The 18,752-nt window shown below is 47.4% G+C and overlaps 1 protein-coding gene across 8 annotated transcripts in view; it reads right to left on the bottom strand.

The window, feature by feature from the left end:
• Window positions 1-18,752, bottom strand: part of ATXN7L1 (ataxin 7 like 1) — a 236,720-nt gene that overhangs the window by 120,281 nt on the left and 97,687 nt on the right. Inside the window, exon 4 of one of the 8 annotated variants that reach the window (XM_082473447.1) lies at window positions 6,506-9,685. The exons of the other annotated variants lie outside the window; for them this stretch is intronic. Within the exon in view, the coding sequence (XP_082329573.1) occupies window positions 9,610-9,685 (76 nt within the window). The 3' untranslated portion in view covers window positions 6,506-9,609. Of the gene's footprint in view, window positions 1-6,505; window positions 9,686-18,752 lie in introns of those variants that run through there. 8 annotated transcript variants of the gene reach the window in all.

The raw sequence follows: 18,752 nt of genomic DNA, 5'->3' as shown, positions 1-18,752 counted from the left end.
CAGAACACCCTCATGTAACCAACACCCAGATGAAGAAACAAGCTACAAGCACCCCAGAAAAGCTGGGGTAAAGGAAGCTTTAAAAAAAATTCTCATTTTCGGACCCAAACCTATGAGATTCTGATTCCGAAATGTGAGGTGAAGCCCAGAAATTTGCATGTTTAAGATCTCCCCAGGGGTTTCCCATGCACCATCAGGCTTGGAGTCCACCAATCTACCAAAGGTTTCCAAATCGCCCCTCAGGTGTCACCCTAGGGGTTGGGGGCAGAGACAGGGAGCTGTCAGACCTGCCTTCCCCTTCAATCAGAGCCGCGGGTATCTCTTTCTTAAACTCTTTCTTTTATCTCTAGATAAAAACAATCCCTTAATCCTCAATTCTGAAAACCACCTGTATCAGTCAGCGTTCAATCCAAGCAGCAGAACTACTGGATGGATCTGAACATACATGTATATGTACCTGTAGATCTATGGGTCTATTCCAGTTATTTGAGTTTTTGCAACAGCAACTGCTGGTTAAATGACCTCTATAAGGCTGTTGTTTTTGCATCTGATGCTGGAGCATGAGGTCCACAGGGCAGGCAGTGGGAAGGAAAGAAGGACGGAAAGTGGCGGAGACCAAGAACAATCTGGGACCCACAAGCCTTAACTGGAACTCCATGAAGATGGACTGAAACTCCTGTCCGTTCTCGTTGCCTTTGACTTTCATGCTATGCATGTCCCCCCAGAAGCCGGGGCCCTTCATCAAGGAGCTAAACACACAGACCTGGCGCAGGAGTCGGAGAGGCTGAAGGAGGATCCGGGGAAGGTGGAGCAATTGCAGGCGTGGCCGCTGCCCGTGCCAGCGAGGTGAGCCGCCGACAGGCTACAACACACGCGCTACAAAATAGCTGCCCCTCCGTCCGCCAGATCTCCCCGGATCTCTCTGTCCCCAGCCAATGAGCAACCCACAGGACACGGAATTCTGGGAAATGTAGTTCAGCCCAGCCAGGACTCAACACCTGACTAGCCACCATCACCCATCTGATCGTTGATTTTCAAGCTTGGCTGCACATTGGAACCATGTGTGGCGTTTTAAAGATCTCATGCCAGGCCTGCCATCAGGATATGTGAAAGGTTCCCAGGTCGCCCTAATGTGCAGTCGAGGCTGACAGACCGACGTGAACCTCAGTGCTATCCCCAACCTGGGGCCACAGACAATAAATTCTACTCTCGTTTTGTCCTAAGAGGAGCATTAAAAGATCTGGTTATTTTTCTGAAGGTCCTAAAATGTCGTTTTTCTCTTTACCCTACCTTCCAGCATCTGTCTGTCCTCCTTCTCGAACCTAGTCACAACCCTCCTCAGCACACTGAAGCGTACTCAGCACACTGGCTGCATCTCGGACGAAGCCCTCCTTGGTTATCCTCCTGGTCTAAGTGCATCGGGAGCACGGCAGGCAGACCCTGAGATCATCCCAAAGTCATCAAGCTCATAGTGAACTGGACTCTCAGAGGTGTTCACTATTAAGCTTCTAAATAAAGCACCTCTTCCTCCTAGGCATAGACTAATTAAGTGACTAGAACAACAAAGCGGTCAGTGAACACTTAACCACTGTAATGTGAGCCAGTGTTGGCAAGAGCCAGTGCCGTGGGCGCGCAAGTCGTTGAGCTGCCACTGCTGGGTCCTCCTGCTTTTCTTTTTGGCAGTGCCGCACGGCTTGTGGGATGTTCCCCGACTGGGGACTGAACCTGGGAAACGGCAGTGAAAGCCCGGAGTCCTAACCACTAGGCCACCAGGGAACTCCTGCTGGGTCCTTCTTAAGGACGGCTGAAAGAGGAGCCCAAGAGGGGCCACTGCAGGAAAGGAAGTGGGAAAAGAGGTGAGGGCTGGGAAGAGCATGGGTCCAAGTTCCCGCAATGCCACTAACTCGTGAGGAGCCTTGGGCAAATCACATAATGCTTCTAAGCCTCAGTACCAGCCCTGCCTCCTGCATGGGGTCATGGAGAGTATGAGAAGAGGCAAGAGATGTGAGAGGGCTTGGTGGGAAGAGTCCAAAAGCACAGACATTTGTGCGTGCAAGGCAGTAGTGTTAACTCTATTACAGCACGGGTGTCAGGGAGTGGTTTTCTAGATTATGGATCATTTAGATCCTTGCTTTCCTTTTTCTATCTATGATGTGGTTATTTCTAATGAGATCCGCTGAAGGGTGGGACTGACACCGTTAGTTAAAATAAGGGCTTTGGGATTTCCTTTGAGTTGCTACTATTTAAGCTCTCCCCCTCCTCCCCATTTCGGCAGACAGTGAAGACTGCTAGGCCACCCCAGTCTATACTCTGTAAGTAAGTTTACATAGAGAGAACCTTTCTAAGAAACAACAGCAAAATAACCTTTCACAGCATCTGTGTGAAATAAAACAGGGGAAGGATCAAGCAGTGCTACAATATTTTTACTGACCCATATCTATTGTTTAAGGTAGTTTTCTGTGCCTGAATTAGATTTGAAGCTCCCTGAGGGCAAGGGCTGACTCTTCATCCCCCTTTATTTGGATTTGCAACAGGGCCTAGGGCAGTGCAGCAGAAAGGATATTGGACGTGGGGAGCCCAAGTTCCAGGTTCTAGGTATAGCCCTGCCCCTCAAAAGTCATTTTAATCCTTCTCTCGGCCGCAGTTTACTCCTCTATAAAGTGGGAGCTACCTACTTCATGCGATTATTGAGTAGTGAGAATTTAGACAATGTGTGGGGGAAATACTTCTGTGACCCCAAAGTGCTGTGCCAGTGGGAGAAATGTGATGAGAGCTGTCACTTCTCAAGAATGAGGTGTTGGCTGATTTTCTCCTTGAGGACAGGGAGGCACAGAGCAGAGCTAGTCAACCCTGGGCTGCAGATGAGGAGATGCTCAGGGGTGGAGGTGACCGGGAAGGTGATGTCCCCAGGGGCCTGCAGAGTGATCAGAGTGACAGTGGTGGCTTTCTCACTGCCCACCTGTGCTCCCTCTGCTGCTGCAAGCTGTATGTTGGCCCGGTCCCTTGTTTATTCATTCATTTGTTCATCAAGTGTTTACTGAGCATCTACTCTGCGCCAAGCCCTGTGCAAGAGGTTGAGAATTGAATGGTGAGCAAGACCAGATGAGGTCCCTGCCCTCATGGAGCTGATCTACCCTGCTGATTCCCGAACAGGTTTGGACTCAGGCTTATGCACTGACGGAGTTGGACAACTAGCTTCATGAAGCCTCAGGGGCAGATGCAAATGTTGTGTTCTAGTGAGATTCTAGATTGAAGCTGAAAAATATCAAGGCCAGGTCTGCTAAGAAGAAGAAAAAGAAGAAAAGGTAAGCTCCCATCAACCCCCTTTCGGGTCTTCCCTTACTGGGCTCCCACCTCAGGTTTCCAGAGTCTTGCTCTTTCTGACTACACCCTCTACTGAAACAGACTCTCGTCTACCTTATTCACACTAAGTTGGTAAATGCTTTGGTGAAAGCCTTGAGGTAAAGGAATGATGTCCCAGCTGGAGGGACAGGTCTGTCAGAGGTCACCCTAAAATCACACTAGGGTGGCCACTTCAGACTGGCATTTGCAGGGACCACAGAGGTGGAGAAAGTGGGGGACTAACGGCAGGGGTAAGTAAAGTAAGCAAACCCCTGTGGTATTTATTTATTTTATTTTATTTTTTGGCCGCACCGCGCTGCTTACAAGATCTTAGTTCCCTGACCAGGGATCGAACCCAGGCCCTCAGCAGTGACAGCCCGGAGACCTAACCACTGGACCGCCAGGGGATTCCCCCCGTGGTCTTTAAAGGTGACCCCAGACCAGGGAGGAGTGACGGCAGGAGCGGTACAGCTGTTGTCGGGATTCTAGCTTTTGTTTAGGTGAGGAGGGTTTGCAGGGCCTAAGCCATTACGAAAAGCAAGGAACTAGACAATCAACTATACAAATGAAAGGAGGGAAAAAAGAAAGACCACGGGAGTCTTCAGCAACCAGAACCCAGAAAATTTCCATCAATCGACGCCCACGTGCAGCAATGAAGACCCAAAGCAGCCCAAAATAAACAGGTAAGTAAGTAAGTAAGTAAATAAATAAATTTATATATATAAAAAAAATCGACCCTCTTTTCCTTCTCATTTTTGACTAAACCGCCAGACAATCCCACTGGTGCATTTCCAGCTGGAATGACAGGACTCCTCTTCACGAGAAAACTAAGACATATTTTATTATAAGACACACCCCAAAGCCAAATTCCTGAAAGACTGTAGGTAATGTGAACCCCAAGTGGACTCATTAAATGAAAACTTTGTACTCCAAAATAAAGCACAGACACTCAAACCCGCACAAAACAAATGCATCGCATTGATTAGAAGGCAAACACCCTCGTAGTGGATAGCAGGTGGCGGAAGAGAACCTTGCCGGCCACCAGGGCCCCTCTGTGCATCTGTCCCAATCGCAGCCCCTCCCTCCTTCCAAAGTAGCCACACTCTTGACTTACAGTCTTTACAGTAAGTCCCTACATACAAACCTTCAAGTTGCAAAATTTCAAAGATGCGAACATGCGTTCACGTGTCCGATCGCGTAAGTCAGTTCACGTGTCTGGTGTGCCTTGTCATGTGTGTGCATCCTCTACAACTGGTTGTGCTTTTGTGTACTTTACTGTACAGTACTGTACAGAGTACAGTAATACAGTATCTTTATTTCAAGCCCAGGATATCCGGAAGCAAGCATAAAAGCAGCAATGATTTAACAGGTACAGTGTAGCTGATTGTGTTAGTTGGGTACCTAGGCTAACTTTGTTGGACTTACAAACAAATTGGACTTACAAACGCACTCTCGGAACGGAACTCGTTCGTACGTAGGGGACTTACTGTATTTCCTTGTGTTTATTTATGGTTTTATCACCCTAGTGTGTATCCTTAGACACTGTTGTTTAGTTTTGCCCATTTTTTAGATGCCTTTTAAGCTTCTTTCAAGTGACCACTTCCCTCCATCTATTTCCCGTACAGTTTATCTGTTGAAGACTCAGGCTGTCTAACCTGCGGTTTCCTACTGTCTGGGTTTTGCCCTTGGTGCATGCCAACACATCCAAGTGCATGCATTCTTAATGCAGATAATCACCTGTTTTAAAAAAACCTGTATGCAAGCTATGTTCTAAGGAGGGCATAACCCACCATGATCGCTTTCTCATGAGTGTGTGGGCAAGGGAGCTCTCACAATAGAAGTAATGAAGCAGGGAGAAAAACGTGATCTGGGGGGAGCTCTCTGTGGAACTAGTGATTTTTGAAATTTTTCTTTTTTGCAATTGGAAGTGACCGAGGAATGCTTCTCTTTAATGTCTTCCACTATAGTTTGCTTTAGTAGGAAACACATTTGCAATGGGCTCTGGAATCACGTTATGCTCCAGGGTCCAGGGTTGTATCCCATTATGTTTTATCAGAGATGATTGCATAATAGAAGCCTGGATGTAGTAAAAACCTAAGGAATCTAAACCACTAACCAGACTCACCAAATGTAATAAATATAAATGATAGATGAAAGGAAGATAGATCTGGCCATTTACTTATGGTTTGGAGCAATAAAAGCAAGCTTTAAATTTTTTTCTTTAATCTTAGCAGGCAGTCACATGAACATACATATTAGCATTTTCAAAAGGCTTTATCAAATATTGACTTAATAAAGAAATGTATCCACTTAACGGTGACCTCCAGACACCCCCGATAAGTCTGGGACCCTAAATTATATGCTCCAGGGCTACGCCACCCACATAATGGACAAAAGAAGTGAACAGTGTCATACTCGGAGATGGAAGGTTTTTTAATGCTTAAACTTAAATACGTATGGGGACTGTTTTGATTTGTACAGGAAAAAAAAAAAAAGCTCCCAAACTGATGGATACAATAAAAAAATTCAAAAGTCAAGGCACTCTTAAAATATACACACTACTATATATAAAATAGATAACCAACAAGGACTTACTGTATAGCACAGGGAACTATACTCAATATCTTGTAATAACCTATAATGGAAGAGAATGTAAAAAAAGAATATATATATTTATATGTATATGTATAACTGAATCACTTTACTGTACACCTGAAACTAACACAACATTGTAAATCAACTATATTTCAATTAAAAAAAAAAAGACAAGAGATAAAAACAACAACAAAAGTCAAGGCACTCTTCAAACCCAATAGGCCACAGACACAACCTTTAAAACTTTACTACAGTATTATTTGTACAGCCACAAAAGGGGCCTGAAAGACATTGGGGGGATAAAAGTAATTAGACAGAGGCCTTAAGTGGTCCCATTCTGGTTCTCTATTCTTCTTGCTCTCCTTGGTTCTTTTAGGAATTGTATTTGTGAAAGAAATCAGGAGGGTGCCTCCTCCTCCCTGTTAACAGCGGAGAGAACGCGGGGCTGGGAAGGAGCAGTGGCGGAAGGTAATCAGAAGGACTTAGTGTAGATTTGACGGCCAGACTGATTTCTCTCCTGGGCTCAGGAGTTTGTTTTTTGTTTTGTTTTTTAAAATTAATTAATTAATTTATGGCTGTGTTGGGTCTTCGTTTCTGTGCGAGGGCTTTCTCTAGTTGCGGCAAGTGGGGGCCACTCTTCATCGCGGTGCGCAGGCCTCTCACTGTCGCGGCCTCTCTTGTTGCGGAGCACAGGCTCCAGACGCGCAGGCTCAGTAGTTGTGGCTCACGGGCCCAGTTGCTCCGCGGCATGTGGGATCTTCCCAGACCAGGGCTCGAACCCGTGTCCCCTGCATTGGCAGGGAGATTCTCAACCACTGCGCCACCAGGGAAGCCCAGCTCAGTAGTTTTTAAAATCTGCTGGCAAGATTGGCTCCTGTTCTTAGCGTGTAGATGGTAAAGTGATTTCCAACCCTGGTTTTTACAACGCTCTAGGGTATTTCCAATACGATGTGTGTGTTTAAAATTCTCAGAACCAAGTTAATCTGAATTCGCTGAAAAGGCAAATATGATTCAGAAGCTTTTTTCTTAGTTACTGTCTGGTGTACCTTTCTGAAATGCGTGATACTCCTTCTTGGAATTCCTTCCCGCCTGGGCTCTGTGACGGTGTGACTCTGATGTTTCAAGTCTAACCCCTTGCCTTCCTGGCTGGCTCCTGCTGCTCTTCCAGGCCTCATCTCCGGATCACTAAAAATTCCACAGAGCTCTTCCCTGAACGCTTTTCTTGTCCCTGCCCCCCGACTCCAGCCCCCACCCCAAAGCCCTTCCTGGACTCCTCTTCAAGATTTCCAACTCCACCCTCTAAGAGCGACCCGCTGTATGAAACACCCACCATGTGAAACTTCTGAAGGGGAGGCTGGGCTGGGGCTCAGCAGTGATGCTCAAAGATACAGCAGAACTTGGAAAGGGAGTTAAATCTATCATGGCTTCCGGGCTTCTATTAATTCACTTCTCAGGCTGGGTTGGGCTCGGCCTAAGCACGTTACATGCATCATGGCATTTAATCTTCACACCACCTCTCTGAGGAAGCTCGATTATACCCATTTTCTACACTTGAGATTTAAGCTGGGAGAGGGCGGGCGCTAGATGAAGCAGAGCTGGGCTGTGAGCCATCACACTCTTCTGTCTGAAGCAGGGGATTTTGTCCTTCTGTCTCTGGACAAACAGACTGGCTGGATCAGGGCCTGGCAGCAAGGTGAGTCCAAGGGGCCATGATGCAGGAGTAACCAATCAAAAGGACTAGGAGCTCAGCTAGAGTGTGTGTGTGTGTGTGTGTGTGTGTGTGTGTGTGTGTGTGTGTGTGTGTGTGTGTGTGTGTTAGAGTGACTTACTCTACGTGGATGGTGGTGGCAGGTAGTAAGGTACGATCAAAGAGACAGAAAAATGCTCCAGGAATGAGCAGTTGCCCTCAGATGGATCTCACGCCACAGGTCCCTGCCTACACATACAGCCCTATTCCGACTAGAATGCAGGGAGTGAAAAATGAAACAGCCCCTGAAACTGAAACCGAATTACCCATGGCAATTTATTAAATAACTAAGGTTTTCTAGGCCTTATTAAAATAAATGTTTAGTGTATTTTCTTATCCTCTGACGTTCACTTGTCAGCACCTGCTGGCAGCAGCTGGAGTAATCTGGCCAATTTTGCTGTATGTGCAAATCAATTCGATTTCCCCCAAAAAAGATAAAAATCAGTAAAGTGATTAAGTTACAATTAAGGCATGTCATTGAAAGCACAGATAACAAGAAAAGGCTGAACAGGACATGCCCTGAGGTCACCACTGACTTCCTTCTACTCAAATTAAATGATTTTTCCCCTCATTCTTCTTGCCTGCTCTACTGTATGGGATATTCTGGGTGATCAACAAGACTCCTCCTACTTCTTGAAATTCTCTCCTCTTTTGGCTTCCATCATGCTGTCCGTATGCCAGGTTCCCTTCTTGGCTCTTGTACTGGCTCCATAAATGATAATCTGTTCATCCATCCATCCACCCATCCATCCATCCCTCCATCTTACAGATATTTAATGACCCAGTGTGCCAGGCACTAGGAAAAAGGATGGGGCATATTTATGCCTGGTTTTACAGTTGAAAATGCTTTTATATTATTTTATTAATTTCTTGCTACAACCATGTGAGGTGGCTATTGGTACCTCCATTTTACAGAGGAGGAAACAGGCTCGGAGAGGATCTGGGATTTATTCATACCAGCATAGCCAGCAGGTGGCAGAGTCTGGACAGGAATTCAGGTTTTCATGCCAGTAAGAATTCATAATGGAATTCTCTTACATACTGGTCAAGTAGAATTTCTCAACTAGTCTCATTACTCCTAATTAAATGTCATGATGCAGTCAATACGGATTTATTGAAACTGTGCTAGGTTCTGGGGGATGCAAAGTCTGGGTCCCTACCCTCATAGAACTTGTGGCCTAGTAGGGGAGACATTAATTATATGTTTACACCACAAACATTTGCTTTTAAGGTATGAGGGAGAGCGGACCTAGTTATGAAAATCAGGAAGTCTCTCAAGAGGAAGTAATCATTAAGATGCATTCTGAAGGATGAGTCAGAGTTTTGGGAAGAGGGGATGAAAGAAAATCATATACAGAGAAGGAAAAGCACGTGCAAGGGCCCTGTGGCAGGAAGACCCAATGTGCTGAAATTTTAAAGGCCAGCTTGACTGGCATATAGAGACTGAAAGGGAGCCCAGCACAGGATGTGGTTCAGACCACGCAAGACTTTGTAGCCACGACAAGGATTTTTACTTTTAGCTTCAGAGCAACGGGTAGACACAAGTTAAGAGAATGACATGATTAACTTCTTTGATTCTAACTTCTGTGTGCAGAATGAATCGCAGAGGAGCAAGAGTGGAAGCAGGGAAAACATCTGGAGGGCTTCTGTAGTTGTCCAGGTGAGAGGTGATGATAGCTTGGACCAGGGTGGTGGTGGTGGAAATGGCAAGACGAATCCCACGGGTGCCCCCTGAGCTGCTCCAGCCCATTTTCTCCCTAAACCCTGTCACCAGAGTGTGCTCACGAATTTGCAGTACGTGGAAGCTTGTCCACACTTCAGGGCTCTGCGGGAGTCTCCTCTCCCAGGAAGCCTTCGCCAGATAATGCTAGTCCTCCGAGATCTTTCAGAAGTTGAGTCTACCTTCTGCATTGTTCACTTCAAACCTACTTCTTCTTCTCTATGGCTTGGCTATTCTCCGATCCATTCCTGAAGATGCCTTCATTTCTCTTGTCTTGCTTTCTCCCTTTGGAAAGTAAATGCTTTGTTGGCATTTGCTGAATGGTGTCAACAGGGCTCCTCTGGAAATGACATTTGTAAATGATTACTCATGCCAAATGCCTTTTTTTTTCCCCTAAATTAAACACTGGTTGCTTTAAATCTGTCTTCATGATCTTGTTCTATCAAAACGTATGTCCCAATTTTTCAATTCTTTCCTCTAAACTCTTTTCCATATATCTCCTAGTAGAAAGCAGTTTCAGGGGGAATGGAGTGGGGGGGGGGGTGCGGTCAGCAGTGTAATTAAACAGGAGCTCTCTGACCAGAATTCCTATACCTTTGAATGGGGTATTTGATTAATCCTTTCCACAGGCACCATTATTCATGCCTTGATGGAATCTCATTTTATAGCCCTTAATACATGGACCCAATTTATCCACATCACATTGTATTCTAATACTTGTCATCTAAGTTATTAGCTATCTCCTTCTCAGTGTAAAATCATCAGCAAGTTTGATTAGCTTATTCCCTGGGGATGATGGGGAAGATAAGAAGAGACACAGTACAATATGACCACCAAGGGTTTGGCATCCTCAAGAGCAGACAGCTAAGCGGAATCCACTTACGGAGCTGGGGTGGCCACAAAAACATCTGCCCCCCGCGAGAGGGTGTCTGTGTGGTACCCAGGAGCCATAGCCACAAAGGGTTGGCCGCTGTCATGCCTGGTGGCACCGAGCCATTGTCCTGAGTGGGATCACTTCAATAAAAAAGAGCGAGGCTTCTCTCCCTCCTGCTTCCTAACATCCCCCGCCCCCCAAATATCCTTCCTGATAGGCACAGCTCAGAAGCTCCTCTTTATTCCAGGACACCACTGCAGCCTGAGATCCCTGTTCTTCCCCTGCTGGGGACCTGGCAGGCAGAGAATCTAGAAGGAGACGCACAGGGCTGTTTATCGCTCTCTCACCAGCACAGAGTTGGCTCTAAGCAGCCAGCCTCTTCTCCCTCTTCTCTGGAAGCAAGCCTGAGCCTTGGGACTCAGAGGTGGCTTCAGTCCTTTCTAAGCAAGAGAGAGGGGGCCCGCGTGACCCCTACAGGATGGTGGGCTCAAAGCCCTCAGAGAGTTTCCAATGCCTTTTCCCCTCCCCCACCACCCATCCTCAGCTCAATCAGGCAAAAGTCCCACAGCCCGTTCTGGGGTCCTTTTAAAATCTCCCATCGTTTTTCACCAAAGATCCTTTACCAATCACCCTTGTGCTTTTCTGAGCCCGGCAAGAGGAGGATGAAAGAGGCTCTCTCTTTGTGGTGGCACTCCTTCAGGGGGTGGAGACTCATTCCCTTCCCCAAGACTATGGGCTGCACCTAGTGACTTGTTTCTAACGGGCAGCATCAAGCAGAAGCGGCTGACAGTGTGTCACTCCTGAGAAGAGGTCATAAATGGCCTTCTGACTCCCCCTCCTCTTCCTCAGGTTGTTGGCTCTGAGGGCAGTGAACCGCCATGCTGTCGGCAGCCCTGTGGGGAGGCCTAAGGTACTGAGGGGGAGGAACCAAGGCCTCCTGCCACCAGCCAGGTGAGCGGGCCACCTTGGAAGTGGGTCTTCAGGCGCCAGCCAAGCCTTCGGATGACAGCAGCTCTGGAAGACAGCTTGACTGCAACCTCACGAGAGACCCTGAGCAAGAACCACCCAGCTAAGCTGCTCCCACGTCTTGACAATAAATATTTATTGTTTTAAGTGGCTAAATGTTGGGGTCACTTGTTATGTAGCAGTAGGTTACTAATATACTCTCACTACCTCAGAGGAAGGCCTTGGTCCCCTCCCTCCCTTCAATTGCTTTCTCAGGTTCCATCTTGATCTCCTTTCTGTTCAGGGAGTCTGATGTCCCTCTGGTACCCTCTACTGTCTGTCCCCAGCCTCTACTGTGGGTCCCCACAGTCTCGAGGGCTCTTTCCCGACGAGAGGGGTATGGAAGGGAGGAGCTCCCCTGTGGCCTGGGTTTGGAATTCTAGCTCCTTGCCTACGATCCAAAGTGACATCTGGCATTAGGAGAATGACTCTTTGCAGAGAGCAGCCTTCCTCAGGCTATGCAATTCCCTCGTTTGTGAACTCGGTGGGGCTTAATGACTTTACTTAGGCCGACAGGCAGCAGGAAAAGACTTTGCAAGATAACCAAAATAACGTGTTCCCTTACGTATCATATGCGCCTCTCCTGTACCCTTTCTGCTCATCTGCAGCTTCTGCAAAAGGTCATGTCTCATTTCAACTTTGCAGTTAAGTGCATCTGACACTAAGCGTGGATTCCAGAACTGGATGGAGATGTAACCTGGCTTAAATGTTGCAAGGTGCGCCCCGCTACCCCAGCCCGCTGGCTGTGTCCTGCCACGGTCATAAAGGAGGAGGAGATCCCATTCTCGCTTCTCTCATAATCGTACAAGAGGCACAATGTAGTTTTTGATAAAAAAATAATTCAGGCAGCTCTTCCATCTGATCAAACCCTAGCAATTTTATATCTCAGTTCTACGGGGCAAGGTCAGACAGTTATAGATGTCACTCTTTTGGAAGGCTCGGAGAAGCGGAGTGGCCCTCAAAGCAGGTGGTTCTCAAAGTACGGCCCCCGGGGAAACAGCGTCAGCATCGCCTGCTGGCTTGGCAGAAATGCATATTCTCGGGCCTGACCCCAGACCCACTGAGGCAGAAACTCTGGGGGTGGGACCCAGTCACCTGTATTTAAACGAACCCCTGCCACCACCCCAAAGGAACAATTCTGATGCACGGCTAAAGGCTGAATATCACTGACTTAAAGGATTAAATATCTAAATCATTCATTCATCCATTCATTCATAAGACGTTGACTGAGTGCCTACTATTTGCCAGACACTCTGGGGCGATGAAGCAGAATTGGAAGGAACTCCTTCCTCAAGGATTTCACAGTCCTCCCTTCCCTCGCTTTGTGACAAAGCGTGAGAAGAGAGCAGAACTCGAAGACACTGATCTGAGGAATGGAAACCACTCTTTACGTGTAAAGAGTCTTTTCAATGGACAGGAGGCACACCAAAATTGTTTTTTTTTTTTCCAGGAATGATCATACTCTCAAAATAGTAACTTTTCTAAAGTAAGTAAATGTGTGGGTTTAATATATCATGTACAGCTGGCTCAGCCTTTTTAGCTTAAAAAAAAAAAAAAAAGATTATGTGATCTCACCATGAATGAAATGCAGAACTACCTTAAAGATTCACTTAGCTTTGTGCCTGTCGTTTAACGAACAAGCCATTCTGTGGTTTCATCATGTTCCATGAAGTCACACTTCCTCCCCTCTTTTTCTGTAAGTAAGATGCCTTATTCAGCCTTAGAGCTAAGATGTATCGTGCTTCCTATGACTGGACTCGATATCTCTACATTTGTTAACTCATTTGATCCTCCCCAACCTTATAAAGCAGATGCAGCAAACAGTCTATAGGTGAAGAACAGAGGCTGGAAGGGGCAGGAACAGGAACCCAGACCCGTCTTTTAACCCCACGCAAATTATCCTGTGCTGTAGTCGAAGCCCCACCGGGTCATTTTGCTGCTCGTTAATTGGGGGAACATAAAAGGAAATACACCCTCCCCTAGAAGACTGCTCGTATGAACCACTGGCTAAAGCTCAATTGGGGGATTTTTTTTTTTTTTTTAATTTTTACTTATTTTTTATTTATTTATTTATTTTTGGCTGTGTTGGGTTTTCATTTCTGTGCGAGGGCTTTCTCTAGTTGTGGCAAGCGGGGGCCACTCTTCATCGCGGTGCGCGGGCCTCTCACTATCGCGGCCTCTCTTCTTGTGGAGCACAGGCTCCAGACGCGCAGGCTCAGTAGTTGTGGCTCACGGGCCCAGTTACTCCGCGGCATGTGGGATCTTCCCAGACCAGGGCTCGAACCCGTGTCCCCTGCATTGGCAGGCAGATTCTCAACCACTGTGCCACCAGGGAAGCCCCGGGGGATTTATTTTTAAACATTGAAGTTCACGCTACATTCCTCCTTCAGTACCCTGGATCATGAGGAGCTGGCCATAAACTCCTCCTGGTCACCAGCACCCGTGGCCTGTGTGAGAATCTGCTCGATGCTCAGCAGATCTAGCTTTGAGAAGACACTCCACTCTGTTCCTTTCTCAGGCTGCTTCAGTGACATTCAAGGATTCACTGAAACACTACTGGGGCAGATAACTTTCCTGTGGTTAGGCATGAAGTTGAGTTAATCCAGCCAAGCCTGGGCCCTTGGGACGATGGATGCCCAGTGAACCCAGCTGCTGCAGGGGTGAAAGGTATGACTGGTGGCCACAGAAGAAACCAAAGCTGTCTGGCTGGACCAGTAATACACTCAGCCCCCTGACGCAAGCACAAGGCCTGCCCCGGCCAGCCAAGTTCATCCACCACACAGGCCTAGCGTTCATTTACGGGGGCGCCACAGCTCACCCACGGGGCAACTAAGAGGCATCAGGAGACCGCTTCTGCCTGTTGTGTTCTTGGGAATAACCTGGTGACTTTAGTTTTACGCAGCTGAGAAAATCTGAGGTCCACGTGGGCTGTGTAGAAAACCACACAGGTATCTTTCAAGCCACATACAGAGCACGCAACTTGAGGTGAACCCAAATACATCCTCCTTCACCATCGGCTTTCTGTAATCAAGGCTTTTTAGAACATCAAGTCCAACCCCTAGCTCTAATTCAGGGGTGCTTGTTGGCTTCTGCTGAGACACTGATTTGATTACTGGCATTCCATGGAACTACAGACATGAGACGTTGAGCTTACCAGTGTTATGATTTATTTCAGGATTCTGAAACGGGGAACGCACCTATCGATGGCACGCTGGAGGCTGGGAGACTCTGAGAAAGCACTTCATGCATATAAATGGCACATGCGAGGAAAAAATTTGCTTATGGTAACAATCCCGAAGCTGGGGACCATCCCACTGTGCTTTCCACCCTCACGGAGTGATGGCTCCACAGGAAACCGCTGGGGTTAGATGATCCTGCGTTTGGACACCCATATGCCGCCTCATTTATCTACCTGTGACAGGGACAGTGCTGGAAGAGAATCAAAAGATGACAAATTGTTTCTGGTTTTAAAGGAGCTGTTCAGGCTGGGTGTACTCCCAGGGGGAACCAGGTTTCATGCCAGCAGCCATCACTTCATCCTGCTATGAGGCCACATTTTGGCAAACGCCAACCGGCAGATGACTGCTGTCTCCTTTCACCAGTGGATTTAAAGACACTTGCTCTGAAAGCCTGAAATCCAGTCATTCTGAAGATGTGTACAGCACAGAGCAGACCTGCCCACACACTGCTGTGAGGCAGGATGGCAGGCATTAGACAAGAGTTCCAGATGAGAGGGATTTTTTTCTCCATGTTGAGGCAGACAGATAACAGGGGAATGATTTTGTAGGATTCTACAGCAGAGATACAATATCAGCAAATGACTCTGGGAAAGACTGACTTGTGTAAGATAAGGAGATAAAAATTCCTAGGATACTGGCCACTGGAATCTGCTTTTGTGGATACAGACCTCCCTCCACCCCAAGCTTCCAACTTCCCTGGGAGCAGGGAGAAGGCACATTGGAGTTTCAAGATGGTTTCAAGACCCGAGCATAACCTGAGCCCTCCACCATGCCTCTGCTTACAGCCGGTGGTCCAGCCAAGGCTGGGCATCATTCTGGCTGTGACCCGTCTTCCTTCTTTCCAGCTGATGCTTCCTCTCTGGGAATGACCATATAATTCATGGTCGATACACTCAATCCTCTGGAGGTGAACGTTCCTCAGCCCATCCACTTTGTGTTTCTTCTCTGCCATGTGCTGGAATTCGCAAGGCTGGAGAAGTGCCTCGCTACGCTGACATATACAGATGCCAGGTGCCTATTCTAAGCATTGTGCTGGTATCTACTCATTTTATCCTCCTGACAATCTTTGAGACAGGTACTAATATTATCCTCATTTTGTAGATGGGGAAACTGAGGCACAGAGAGATTGAGGCTTTGGCTGAAGGTCACCTAGCTGGTCAGTGGCAGAGCCACAGTCACGCCCAGACAGCTTGGCTTCAGGCTCTGGCTGGCGCTAACCCCTTGCTGCTACCTTTCCAACACAACCCGCCTTCCAACACAGCAGCTGAAGCCCACGTGGGTCCTGGTTAGGCCAGGCCTTTCTCCGTCCCAGGCCTCTGGATTCAGTGGATGCCCGGAGCTGGAGCACAGAGCCTGCAACGTGAAAAGACACAGGGCTCATCTCCAATCCCCCTGACTGGTTTCAAAGTTCAGGCCAGACATCCAAGTGCTTATTCTGTGTTTGTTTGTTTTGAACATTCCACCATGATGCCCCCAGATGCTTCACAGACGGTCTCTCTGTTCTCCTTCCTTAGGCGAGCATCTGGACCCCTCCCCGCACACCTCCCACCTCTGGCAACACTCCTGCTGCCAGGGACTGACGTTCCCTGCCTCACCTCATTATACATTTCAGCTGAAAACTCCTTATTTCCACGTGGCAGCGAGGAGTATTTATAGCACAAGTCACATGCCAAGGTGTTCTCAAGTTTATCATTTGGAATAATAACCTTGGAGCGCAGTCACCATGCCCATTCCACAGATGGGCAAGGAGAGGTGGGAGGTCACAGCAAGGTTTCCAAGGAGTCCTAAACTGCCAGGTCTCTTGAGCCACTTCTATACAATCCTCTCTCCAGATTGCTTTCTCTCATCTTCCTGTTTAACAAACGTATCGAAGGCCTGGGAGTGAGAGGTGCTCTCAAGATCAAGTCGTACTGTATCTGTGTCTGCACTCCAGTTCCCAGAATACCAACGAGCAACTGTAAGGTCCAGTGGCAGGAACATCAGTGCTTAGCTTTCTGCCAAAACCCACTCTCATTAGTAGGCTTACATGCATGAAACACATACGTGGAGTTTTCGGTCTGCACAATTCTCTCATCACCCGTTATAACTAATCAGAATGCTGAGCGGATTTATTCACACGCAGAACACAACCAACCGCCTTCAGCGTCTGCTGAAATGACCGTGACCTTCTTCTGATGGAATCTTCAGGCCAAGAAATGGAAAGGTAGATCATAACCTTATAGGCAGACTGAATAATAGTCCTTCAGAGTCAACACTGTAAGACTGTGTTTTTCAAATAGTTATTAGAGAAAGCTCAGATCCCAGGGGAAAGAGATACGAGAGAGCCAGAGGATATGTTCATTGCCCGGAGCCTGGAATTAGAAACTACAAAGGTTGGAAGTTTCATAAAGGTGAATTTGCCTCCAAGCGTGGACACACTCTTCGGTGGTTGCTGTGCATTTTTTTCACTGGGGTCTCTGTTCAGGGCAAATGCCCTGGGGTCAGAATCAGGAGTCCTGAGGACTAGTCCCGGCTGTGCCCCTATCGGTTGTGTGACGTTAGGAAAGTCGCTAAACTTCTTTGAGCTCCCAAATCTGGGAAGCCAGCCCCCAGCAGTCTACCTTACTGAGTTGTTACTCAAATCAAAATGAACACGCCATGAGAGAGTGCTTCGTAAAGACGCTGTAGATATTTCTAAAGATATATGATCGCCCTCCAAAGGCGGTAGTGAGAACAGAAGTCTCTCATCTCTGTTTTCAAAGGAATCACCTTCTAGACATACTGCTGAGAAGTGGCATTTGGGAGTGCGACCGCGGAAGCCCGTCTACGTCACAGGATTCAAAAGCAGGCAAGAGCGCGCTGTTTCGCTCGTTCACCATCTCTGCTCATGTTTGCCCTTGAGTCCTTATCTCACCATCCAGTGCGATACTTGGAGTACTTAACGAGCACCTGGTGGGTACTCATACATGTGAGACAAACCAAAGAATGCTAGTCTGAAGATTTCAGTCCCTCTGGTGCAGAAAGGTCGTCCGTGGGAAAGAAACTGGGAGGATTTCTGGGAGCCTGAGTCTAGGGTAACCAGCCAACTTGGCCTTGGATTTCTGGGACAAACTGGTCACTCGACCTGAGCGTCATATTTGAATATCCATTTTGCCTCCTCCCAGCTGGCAGGGAATAAAGTATCTGAACTAAGGGAAGTCCGGTGGAAAGCATGTGTGTCTCTGAGTTCCTAAAGAGTTTATCCCTAGAGATTTATAGCCTGGGCATTTCCCCTCTCCTTTTGTCCCTATTAGTTTCAATTTCCCTAGCTGACACCATCTTTTCACTGTCAGGAATCCAACAGACTCACACCCCTTCTATTTTTCCTGCATCACATTATCACCTCTAAGATAGATCCCTGATCCCTGTTGGTGGCTTCCTGCCACTAGCTAAATCTCCTACCTAACAGCTCGAGGCATTCGGTGCAAAACTGCAGCCTTCAGCAGGGCTTGGACCTGGAGCTGTTGGGCGTGCCCTGTGCAACATTCACCAGGAACACACGTGTGCTGCAGAATTGCCATCTGGATCGAGCACTGACTGGTGCACACAGCAGGGAAATGACATTTTGGGCCACTGAGGAGATGTGATCGGTGGGGATTTCCCCTTTAAAAACTTACAGCAAAAGCCTGCCTGAGACTATTCAGTATTCATAAGTGGAAAGCAGAGATGGCGTTTCTGTTCCGCCAAAAGCAATAGCTATTTATCATAGCAAATGACTGAAATAGTTATATGTACAATGCTTTACTCAGTGCTGTAAATTACGGTATACAGAAGATTAAACTTAAGCCTAATGCTACCCTTGAGCTTCAACAGCTGAGTCCTATAAATGGGTACCCGTTAAGAAGAGAGAACCTTTTTCCTGGTTACTGTTTAAAAGTGTATCTCTATTAAAAGCTTGTCTTAGACATAAATTACCAGGAAGCCTGCCCCTGGCCCCAGGCAGGCTCTTCCTCGGGGCACTGACTCACAGAGTCACATCTAAATGACACAGTGACAAGCCTGAGAGTCAAAGCATGTGCTGTGCTGACCTCCAGTGGGATGGAGGTAAGAGGGACTTCGCATGGGTCTGAATGAGCACTTACTTCTGGCTCTGGGCCAGGAGAGGGGTGGGAGGGCTCTGCAGGGCCTTAAGGATATCTTCAAAATTGAAATGATCCTGAACCCCATCAATTCAAAGAAAATGCTTCTTCTGGAATCTGCTGTTCCATGAAG

Source organism: Balaenoptera physalus, assembly GCF_965194825.1.
Source record: "Balaenoptera physalus genome assembly, chromosome: 8".
Classification (NCBI taxonomy): Eukaryota; Metazoa; Chordata; class Mammalia; order Artiodactyla; family Balaenopteridae; genus Balaenoptera; species Balaenoptera physalus.
This window is presented reverse-complemented; position numbering and strand designations above follow the sequence as displayed.